The 11,581-nt window shown below is 48.4% G+C and overlaps 1 protein-coding gene across 1 annotated transcript; it reads left to right on the forward strand.

Annotated features, from left to right (window-relative positions):
- The first annotated feature begins 837 nt into the window (after positions 1 to 837).
- Positions 838 to 8,420, forward strand: LOC145517093 (histone-lysine N-methyltransferase PRDM9-like). Its single transcript, XM_081519350.1, has 4 exons — positions 838 to 1,014; positions 4,430 to 4,497; positions 5,932 to 6,125; positions 7,804 to 8,420. Exons 1-4 carry the CDS (start codon positions 838 to 840, stop codon positions 8,418 to 8,420), a joined length of 1,056 nt encoding a protein of 351 aa, XP_081375476.1.
- Positions 8,421 to 11,581: the final 3,161 nt, after the last annotated feature.

Raw genomic sequence — 11,581 nt, forward strand, 5'->3', positions numbered from 1 at the left:
CTGCCTCCTGACAGCCAGCAGCATTTATGAGTGACCTCCTAAGGCCTTCACCAAACTACAGGGGCACCTCTGCGTTTTCTGTTTCCCTCACTTTTCTGACTCTTTTCTGAAAAACACGCACATTTCTTCATAGAATGCCACAGTGGAAGGAAAATAGGCCTTCAATTTTTAGACCTCAATTTGCAAAAAACTTGGAGCTTTTGTGTTTTTTTAATTAAAGCACCACATAATTTAAAAATTTTACACGTTCTAATTATTCAGTTCCAAAACACCACACTTATTGCACAGGGTCCCCATGGAAAGGCCCCCCTCTCAGCAGGACAGCCACAGATGCCACCATGAAAGGGCAGCCAGGTGCCCTCCTCCCTTCTTTTCCGCCTGGGTGGCTGCCAGGCTTTTAAATCCATGCACCCTACTAAGTTTCTAGGGTGCAATTCGTGGACCCCTCCCTTTCCCATCCCAGAAGGTGGTCAAGGGCCCGCTAGGCTGCAAACTGCCGGAAGCAGGGCTGGGCCAGCCGGCCAGCGGAAGGGTTGTGGAGTCCCAGCAGGTGAAATCACCAGGCAGGATAAATCCCTTGGACTTCCTGGGGACCTCGCTGCAGGCACTAGGCTGCTTGGGAAAACCACGTGGGTCTGAGCTTTAGGCGACGGGGTAAAGTGGTAAAGGCTTTGACCCCATTGGCGAGGCCTTTCTGCCACCGCCAGGTTAGGGGGCTCCGAGACTGTGCCAACAGACAGGGCGGAATACGTGGTTCCCTACTCCGCCCCGAGCCAGAGCCGCAGTTCCCTTACCTGTGGTCCGCACCCCTCCGCTCCGCTCACCGGATGTCAATCGATGCGGACCCAGGAGCCCACGAAATGGGCGTTCCCAGCCGCAATGGAGACCCCTGAGACCCGAGACACACAGCCTAGGAGCTCGGAGGAGGCGCGCTCCGCCCCCGACGCGGCCAGGTATGCTCCGCCCAAACGCCCGCTCCCAGGAGAGGCCCGCGGGCCTCGCTACTGCCGCCAGGTGAAATCCATCAGCGAGCAAATCCACCCCACCGAGACAACCCGAGCTTTCTATCCGCTGATCTGTCTATAATTCAGGGATAAAACTATGACTACAGGAAGGAACGAAGACCTGACCTAGGATGGCTATGATATTCTATAGAACCAGAGAAAATTGGTTAAAATAAAAAAAAAAATTTCTTGGAAATTGTAAAGCTGGTTCTTTTGCATATGCAATCAAGAACAATTAGCTTGTTAAAAAGCCCTGCCTAGGGCAAAGCTTGAAGTTAATCCTTTCCTTGAAAAATACTGCCCACTTTGCCTGAGAACTCAGCCTTCGGCAAATGAGAACTTCAAGCCCCCCCCCCCAAAAAAAAGAAGGTCAAAGAGATATTTTAAATCTTGGGCGGAAAACTAGAAGATCTCTGTCTGTCTGTGTGGTTTTATGTATGTCTCAGTGTGAGTCTTCTGTTTTTTGATAATATTGCTGAAGTTGTGAGTTCTTATTTAAATAATCTAAAGAAAAGGAAGCCCTTACAAATCAAACAGTTCTAAATACAGCAAAAAATTGACCTAAATGAATTTTAGATTCATGTGAACTGGGAAATAGTCAATATTAAATATCTAGTATTTTTTTTTTTGCTACTCTAGTATAGACATGTCTAAGAGTCATTAACATTAAGCATAAAATTTTTATAGTGTCTAGGATTATTATAAGTTAAATATTGCTATATTGTTATATCTGTCACAAGCTTGTCAACAAAGAAAGTACCTCTAAAAACAAACAAACAAAAAACTCCTAAAAAATGTAAATGCGATATGAGCTTTTAGATAAACTATTAAAAATAATTATACTTTAAAATATCTGTCTATAATAGTCTTGATTGAAGGCAGAGGAGAAGGGGAGGACAGAGGATAAGATGGTTGGATGGCATCACTGACTCGATGGACATGAGTTTCAGCAAGCCCAGGGAGTTGGTGATGGACAGGGAAGCCTGTTATCTTGCAGTCCGTGGGGTCGCAAAGAGTCAGACACGACTGAGCAACTGAACTGAACTGAATTTACAATAGTTTCTCCAGATTTTGGTTACCTGAATTTCTATCGTTGTGCTAAACTAAGTGATGACAGTGTATTGAATAGCTAGGTCATTTCCAAATAAATTAAGGTTCTGAAACATTCACTACTTGACAGGACCTTCCTCTTACGCAGAAACTAAAGAGATGTTTGACTATCCATGAACAGTGTCTGGTGCCATCCTGAGATGTTCACTATAAGAAAGCAAAAATTTTTTTAGATAGTATCACTGATATGTATGTTCACCAATCTATAGAATGCCAATATAAAAGTCAGTTCTTGGTTGCTTAAGGAAAATGTATGTCTTGTTATTAAAGAAGGTATGAGGAATGAAATCACATTTTATGAAGGAAAAAGAAATAGTTCTGACTTACAGGTGGCAGTTTCAGGATGGGAGAAGCAAAGGAATGTGTACACAAAGGGATAAGGAAGTTTTATGGAAGGTAGACCCCCAGAAAAGAGCTTTGTGTGTAGTACAAGTTTTCCTGAGATGTTGAACTGCCTTTGCTGATGGATTTTAAGTTTCTTTACCTCTTAAGTGATCTGTTCTAGGTTTACCTTTGAAATCTTTTGTTTACTTTGGCTAAGTGGCTAAGTATTGTTTCACAGTGACTTATGTGATTCCTACCTGACTGTTATAAACCCTTTGGATATTTATGAACAAGCCGTCCTAAATAATTGACTTCTAGCTAACTTTGGGATGCTTCAAAGGGCCCCTGAGACCTCCCAGAGAGATATATTAAACAAGCTGAGTTCATTTAACATGTTAAACTACATGGGAAGTGTTGTCAGAAGGAGTGATGAATCTTCTCAAATTACATTGTATGGTTGATGATACTAATATAGATATCCTAGAAATTATGTGACATTCATGAAAATCTGATATGTTCTGGTAAAATGCTGTCAGTTATAATTCTAGTTATCATATTAAAGTGTTTCAAGTCACAGCAATGACGAGATTACTTTGTCAATTTCAATTTAATCAGGTTTTAAACATGCCTTCTATGATTTCGCACGGATGCCTTTGCAAAAATACTGCTACTTCAAGATATATGGAAAAGACTTTTCTAAGCTTACTTGTAAACAACTTTTTTGTTTGTTATCTGGTAAGCTGGTACCAGACTGGAATTTAGCCTAGTCTCTAGGTTAAGAGAACACAGTTTTCTTAGAATGCAGCTTTCGATCACAGATTATGACTTTCTTTACCTTTCAGTGATTTATATTTGTTTTTATCATCTTTTTTTTTACCTCTGTAAAGTAAATAAGCATTATTTTAAGATTATGGTACATGTAGGATGGACCAAGCTTTCCCCACTCCTGCAAATTCCCTTAAGCCCTCAGATTCTTCTGATGGGACCAAGGTCTCACTTCCCTCCAGAGGGACAATCTAAGCTTTTTATCAGCTGACCTGCCCCTGATAGCAGAGTCAATTTGAGCACTATTTGGTCTATAATTTAGGCATGAAACTATGACTACATAAAGGAAAGATGACTTTTTGATGCAGGATGGCCATGATATTCTTTGGACTTCAGAGAAAATTGGTTAAATTGACACTTTTTCTCTTGGAAACTGCAAAGCTGGTTCTTTTAGCATATGCAATTGAAAACATCTAGGTGGTTTGGTCAGTTTTCATTCCAGTCCCAAAGAAAGGCAATGACAAAGAAGGTTCAAACTGCCGCACGATTGCACTCATCTCATACGCTAGTAAAGTAATGCTCAAAATTCTCCAAGCCAGGCTTCAACAATACATGAACTGTGAACTTCCAGATATTCAAGCTGGATTTAGAAAAGGCGGAGGAACCAGAGACCAAATTGCCAACATCCACTAGATCAAGGAAAAAGCAAGAGAGTTCCAGAAAAATATCTATTTCTGCTTTATTGACTATGCCAAAGCCTTTCACTGTGTGGATCACAATAAACTGGGGAAAATTCTGAAAGAGATAGGAATACCACACCACCTGACCTGCCTCTTGAGAAATCTGTATGCACGTCAGGAAGCAACAGTTAGAACTGGACATGGAACGACAGACTGGTTCCAAATAGGAAAAGGAATATGTCAAGGCTGTATATTGTCACCCTGCTTATTTAACTTATATGCAGAGTACATCCTGAGAAATGCTGGGCTGGATGAAGCACAAGCTGGAATCAAAATTGCCGGGAGAAATATCAATAACCTCAGATATGCAGATGACACCAGCCTTATGGCAGAAAGGAAAGAAGAACTAAAGAGCCTCTTGATGAAAGCAGTTGAATCCATGCAGGCTGAAGAGCACCAATGACAGCAGAGAGAAATAGTTCTTCTATTGCTTCCTACCAAAAAAAAAGAGAGAAGAAAACTTGTAACTCTTTTTCTGACACTCAGATCACCAAAGGGAGAAACTGCTATGAGTATGTGGATGGAAAGGACACCTCTTTGGCCAACTGGATGAGGTGAGTGCAGTGAGTCTGTAGTTTGTAGATGTCGCTCTTCCCTCAAGCCCACACCCCTTTATTTCTCAACCTATCTCCCTCAATAGCTTTCACATCTTCTTTCCTCTTTTCCCTCCATATCACACTCTCTCATTTCAAACGACATTAGAAAGAAAGAACTAAAAATATAGCATGTGCCCTCAAAACACAAGTCTATATGCTGGGGGACTTGAAAACAACTTGAGGAGTCTAGATTCACCAGGGACAGTTTAACTCACTTAATTGACACTTACCAAGCACTTTATGTTTCAGTTTAGACAGTGAACTTCATTACTGAAGCAGATCACACAACCCATGTCCTTTTGGAGAACATACTGCAGAGAGACATTAGCCAATTGATTTTAGGAACTGCAAGAAGATCCAACCAGTCCATCCTAAAGGAGATCAGTCCTGGTTGTTCATTGGAAACACTGATGTTGAAGCTGAAACTCCAATACTTTGGCCACCTCATGCGAACAGTTGACTCATTGGAAAAGACCCTGATGCTGGGAAGGATTGGGGACAGGAGGAGAAGGGGACGACAGAGGATGAGATGGTTGGATGGCATCACCGACTCGATAGACATGGGTTTGGGTAAACTCTAGGAGTTGGTGGTGGACAGGGAGGCCTGGCGTGCTGCGATTCATGGGGTCGCAAGGAGTCGGACACGACTGAGCGACTGAACTGAACTGAACTTTAATTTTTCTATCTTTGAGTAACTGCACAGTGCCAGGATAACCTAACATGGGAGACCTTGAGCCCATGTGGGCAACAAGCTCCCCAGGCTTGGTTCCAGTGAGAAGTGAGCCCTGAGGCCTGGGAAGGAATGAGGGGCAGGATGGCCGTGAGCATGGCCATTCTCTGAGGGCCTCTCCTTTCATCAGGGCAGGCAGAAAGTGAATGAACTATTACTGTTCTGGGTCTCAAGCTATGTCAGAGCACTCTCCAAGTTTCGATGGGAGAGGGTAGGCAAGTAAATAGGACCCTGGCTACACGTGGGGAGATTGAAGAAAAGCCTCGAGAGAGAAGGCAGGCTGGGGTGAGCGCTGAGGGCTGTGTGTTAGCCTAGAAGCACCAAGTCCTGTGGAATGAAAGAGAACTTAATTTAGAGTTTAGGGGAGCTGGAGGTCACCAGCCTCATGGACAGTCCAGGTGGAGACGAGTCTTGAACTGGGCTCTGGAAAATGGCTAATTAGGTAAGGAGAGAAAAGCATTCCAGCCAGGAAGAGGACCAGAAACAGGATCTGGAAATAGGAATTCATATGGCCTGGTCGAAGGTGTGAACAGAAGGTCCCCATGAGGGGCGGTGGGAGCCACGGCGGCCTCAGAGCCTGAAGGCAAGGAGCTGGGCATGGCCCGACCGTGGAGGGCACTCGTCACCTGAGGTTTCTTTCCCTCTCCCGGCCTCGACCCCAGGTATGTGAACTGTGCCCGGGACGACAAGGAGCAGAACCTGGTGGCCTTCCAGTATCACAGGCAGATCTTCTACCGAACCTGCCAGGTGGTCAGGCCAGGCTGTGAGCTGCTGGTCTGGTATGGGGACGAGTACGGCCAGGACCTCGGCATCAAGCGGGACAGCGGGGGGAAGAGCGAGCTCGCGGCCGGGAGAGGTGAGCGCCACCCCTCTTCCAGCGCCCCAGCCCATCCTGGGGAGCCTCCCTGGTCCGATTCCGAAGCAGAGTACAATTCAGTCTACAGTCAGTCAAGTCGCAATTAAAATGCCTCAGAATTTGATTCATTTCATATGACTGTTAGGAAAGATTTCTATATTAAAAATGTTAGTTCTACTTTTCAATATTTCACGCAAAAACTAGGCCACATCACCTTCTGCTGAAAGGCTCAGAGACAAACAGCAAGTTTCCCAGCACCGACCCGCCCCCTCACCTCTCCCTGTTTCTCCCTCATTTCCTCCCATTTCTAAGCGACACGTGTGCAGTGATTTGCATTCAGTCACTGTTTCAGTTTGTGGTCATGTGAGCTCATACTCTGTGCCAGACAGGGCTCCACCCACCGAAACAGACAGAACCACTGCCCTGGGGCAGCACGGGCTTCATACCAGACAGGGGCTGGTGCTCTGAGGAAAGCAGCGCAGGAAAAGTGCCTCGGATCAGCGTGAGCAGAGGGTGGGGTGTGGCGCAGGATGGTGGGGCAGGGTCTCTGCAGAGATAACACCCCTGGGAAAGGATTCAGGCAGGGGAGCAGCCAGTGCCGCAGCCCCAGGGCCGGGAAAAGAGCCCATGCCAGTGGTCGCAGGAGGAAGCACAGAGGGCGAGGAAGGAGCTGGATGGGACACGGAAGCCTCAGGGCCCGTGTCCACGTGCAGGCCCCAGGGGTCTTCCTGGGTGACACAGAACAACCGTGCGGCTTTCAGCTGCAAGCGGCATGTTCTCTGTTCTGTGACGATGCTTTGGTTTGCTTTTGGGAAGAGACAGCAGCAGGGAGTCCCCCCAGAAGTCAGTTCACTCCCAGACATGAAGGGAGAGTGGGCTGGCTGAAGATGCACGGGAGTGAGGGTGTGAGGAGTCTGGCTGGAGATGTATTTTTAAACAGGAATTCCTAGTGCATGTTAAATGGACTAAGACTGAATGAAATAAATGAGGTATGAATACAGGTGAGGCTTGAGAAAGGACATGCCTTTATTTTCTGATTTATGGAAAACTGAGAGAGGAGCAATTTGTGAACCAGTTGGAGCAGCAGGAGCCAGAGATCTGTAGTCAGTGGGAACTGGGCCACTCGGTCTCATCCAGTCTGAAACCCACTTCCTGCAGAGATCGGCACAAAGGCTGCTCTTTGAACCAGGAGCTGCAAAGTCACCTTTATTCACACCTGCTGTAACCACCCCCTGTGCTGCCTCCCATATGCAGAGAGCTTCAGGCCAGGCGCCCCTAACTTAATAGACCCTTTCCCCTCACAGGGAGCCACTCAGGAAGATTCTACCTAAGTCATCAAGAGTCTTATCTCTCAGTAGGGTAAAATACCTGTGGCCACGGTGACATGACTTTTCAGATACTTACACGCAGGGAAAGGTCCCTGAAGATCCACCTCTCTCAGGAGAGACGCTGCCTCTGATGCTGTTGGAAGGTCCCTAGTCTGAGTGATATGTAGAAAAGGCTGTTGACACAGGCTTCCTGGATTTCTGTAGATGTAGAGAATAAGAATAGAATGGAAAAGTGGACTGTAAAGACACACTTGATGGGAGACAAATCGTGCGCTGTCAACACTAAGATGATTAGTGGGCAGGCCTTACCATGGCAAAGCAGCTACCTGACCAAAAGCTTCCTCTTTCAGCAAAACCGGAGCCCAATATCCACTCATGTGCCTCCTGCTCTCTGGCCTTCTCCAGTCAGAAATCCTTCAGCGAACACGTCCAACACAGTCACCCCTCTCAGACACTCCTGAGATCATCTGAAAGAGACCATCTCCAAGCAGAGGATCTCTGCCCAGGGAATCAAAATCAGCAGCAGCGATATTCCGATCCACACAGCCCGAGTGACAAACCTGAGGGTCACGAGGCAAAAAAAAGGCCCCAAACTTTGCTGAAAAGCATAAGGCTGAAGAGGATTTCAAGGGCCTCTTCCTACTCACCCAGAGGGCAAGTGGGGGGTTCTGGGGTGCATGAGAGAATGACAGAAGAGCCCAGCACAAGCCAGGAACTGAATCCAGAGGACACAGGCAAATCATTCATGGGGGCAGGGGTCTCGAGGATTATAAAAGCCAAGTACGGAGAGTGTGGGCAAGTCTCCAAGGATAGGTCAAGTCTCATCACAAACCAGAGGACACACACAGGGGAGAAGCCCTATGTTTGCAGGGAGTGTGGGCAAAGCTTCAGTCGTAAGTCCCATCTCATCACACACCAGAGGACACACACAGGGGAGAAGCCCTATGTGTGCAGGGAGTGTGAGTGAGTCATGACCAACAAACCACATCTTAGCCACAGGAAGATTACTGCAGCCACCCCATGCCTCAGCTCTAAGGGGGCCTCAGAGGAGGTCTATGACCCGTTACTGTCCCCAAGAGTATGAGGAGAGACTTCCCAGGTGGTCTAGTGGCCAAGATTCCAATGCAGAGACCCATGTTCAATACCTGATTGGGGAACTAACTCCCACATGCTGCAACTAAGACGTAGTGCAGCCGAATAAATAAATACATAAATAAACATTTTAAAGAAAGAGTGTGATAAACACAGAATTGATTAAATAGACCTTCCACTTTCATGACAGGAGAGGAAGTAGATAAACAGCAGAGGGTTTCTTAAGTGTTCTGGAGATGTTCATGCCAATTGCCTTCATGGTTTTTTGTACTCCTAATAAATTTTGTCTCCAAACAAATCTGAAGCCCAGACTACGTACTTATTCCCCACTTATTACTGAGAGCAGTGGGCTCCAGTGGTAGCTGAACCCCTGGGAAGGCATAATTCTGGAGCCAACTCAGTTAGGTCATGGGACAGTCGGTTCCTGGGTCCAGGGAGAGGAATCTAGGGTTTGAGACAGACTCACCAGGGAAGAGAATTCCTCGGCCTCCTGGGAAGTGTGGTCTCTCCTCCTTATAGACCTCGACTCTCCTTTGGCCTCTCCTGGTTGTCCTCTGGTTTCCTCTGACTTCTGTGGCCTCAAAGGTGAAGGCCTCATGCATGTGTGTGTGTGTGTGTGTGTGTGTGTGTGTGTGTGTGTGCCTTGCTCAGCCTGGACCATCTGGTCTTTGCCACTCCCTCAGGGTCATCACAGCATCTGGACTCCAGATTCAACCACAGGGATCCAGTTCTCAGCCCTGCCCTCAGCAGCTCTGTGACCTGGGGCAAGATGCTCAGCCTCTCTCTGTCTCTATTCTCATCTGTGACACACGGTGGAGGCAGCAGCATTTTAGTCTGATGCATGAGCACAGGGAGAATCTGGCAGAGGCTGGCTGAGGAGGCAAGCCCCACCTTTGCTGTTCTTTGTGTTTTTTTCTTTAACTTTTTCTTATTTTTTAATTGAAGGATAATTGCTTTACAGAATTTTGTTTTCTGCATGTCCTTCAGCCCCCACACCTTCCAGGTTTTCAGAACTAGACGAGGAAGGGGCCATTTAGGCACTTGGCTGCCCTGATGAGTGGGTGTGAAGTCAGGGCTGCTAAGGGAGGGTGACCTCCCTTCCCACCACTGCCGTTCCTGCTGAGCTGGGCAGCCCCAGAGCCCCTCCACAGACAGGCAGTGCCGACAGTCGTCCGCCTGCCAAGAACAGAGCCTGGAGCCGCGTGTGTCCGACCCCCATCCCACCCCCACACGAAGGGTCCTCAAAGCCCACATAGCGGCTTCTCTATGCACGGGCCTCGTACCTGTGTCCACATGCTCTGGCCAACGGTGTCATGACCTTGAAATTCTTAACTATGGAATAGTTCATCCTTACACGTCCCTTTTATGAGTGAAGTCTGATGGACCCCGGGGTGTGCTGTGAGCAGAGCAGATACACACAGCACGGGTCCCAGGGGTGACCAGGCTGCACGAAGGGACAAGGTGGACACAAAGGCCCCCCGGTGAGTGAAGGTGGGGACCGCATCAGGAAGCCACTCTTGCTTAGACCCAGAACTGAGCTCCGACACAGAGTGGAGACAATGGCGATCTAAAGAGTCGACCACACCCTCCCCTCTGTGAATGACCTCTGCCCTGGCCTCATCCTTCCAGGATGTGTTTAGGAGGCTGAAGTCCGCCCAGTCACCAGAAGACACCAAGGGGAGAGTGGGCCACAGGGCAGGGGGCGGAGGGTGCAAACTCCAGGACTGGGGGCGACGGCCCTCAGTTCCCTCCCTGTGCCAGGCTTCTGAAGCGTCTCTACATGAACCATGTCAGTAATAACCACCCATTATTATTTTCTCGTTTCTTTCATGCTTTCTCAAAGGAACACGTTTGTCTGTGGCTTGGTTTCCCTACAGGAAGGGAAGCCATATAGACTCCCCATCTTCTGCGGGTTTAGGCAGGGGCCACGGGAGGGAGAGTTAAGGGTGGTGTAGGCAGAGAGGCTTCAACTGAAATACGGTGGGGACCGAGCAACTTGCAGGGGCTTCTCACCTGCACCTCCCACCGGAGCTGAGCCTGGAATCCCCTGGGAGCCTGAGCAATTCATAGCTTCTCCCTCCCCTCTGCTCCCCTCCCTTCCCCTCAAAAAGCTGACTCCTGGGCCAGCCCACAACACCCCCAAATCCCCCATCACCCACAGCCCCGCACAGGCCCTCCCTCACAGAAGTGGGACGACCTGCATGGTGGTGGGGACGGTGTGTGACCCCAGAGCTTGGGGTCTCATCTGACCTTGAGCAATGGGACTGGTGCTTTACACAGCCTCCCAGCCCAGGGAGCTGCCAGCAGCCACAAGCCACGACCTGAAGCAGGGGTGGGGTGGGGTGGGGTGGGGATGTGAGCTGTCTGAGGTCCCATCCTGTCCCCATGACAGCGGCCAGGCCTCACCTGACACCGTGACTGCCCTGCACGGGCACACAGGACAGCAGCAGTCACGGGGACGGACAGCCAGCTGCCTCCACCGCAGGCTCCACTCTGACTGCAGCGGTCCCACGGCTGTAACAGCCCCGCCTGCGCGCCGCTCTGCTTGGCTGCCAGGGCTCAGGGACCCTGCGTGAGTCGGTGAGGGCAGAGGTCCAGAAGCCAAGCCTGTCTTCAGCCACCAGACCCACCATGGTTGCCAGACTCATGAGCCCAACCGGTATCTGAAGCCTTTGGGAGAATGACACCACAGACGCTGACCTCAGAGCTCAGACCCCTGAAAACTTACTAAACAGGTAGCTTTTAGTCTTTTTTTAAAGGAGGAGGTTGGCAGGAAGGAGGGAGGGGAATGACTTCCTTGGTGGTTAAGAATCCACCTGCCAATGCAGGAGACATGGGTTCAATCCCTGATCTGGGAAGATCCCACCTACCATGGAGCAACTAAGCCCATGCACAACTACTGCAGCCATGAAATTAAGATGCTTTCTCCTTAGAAGAAAAGTTATGACCAACCTAGCATATTAAAAAGCAGAGACATTACTTATCAACGAAGGTCCATCTAGTCAAGGCTATGGTTTTTCCACTAGTCATGTATGG

Source organism: Giraffa tippelskirchi, chromosome 8 (assembly GCF_054371585.1).
Source record: "Giraffa tippelskirchi isolate mGirTip1 chromosome 8, T2T-mGirTip1v1.2.pri, whole genome shotgun sequence".
Taxonomy (NCBI): domain Eukaryota; kingdom Metazoa; phylum Chordata; class Mammalia; order Artiodactyla; family Giraffidae; genus Giraffa; species Giraffa tippelskirchi.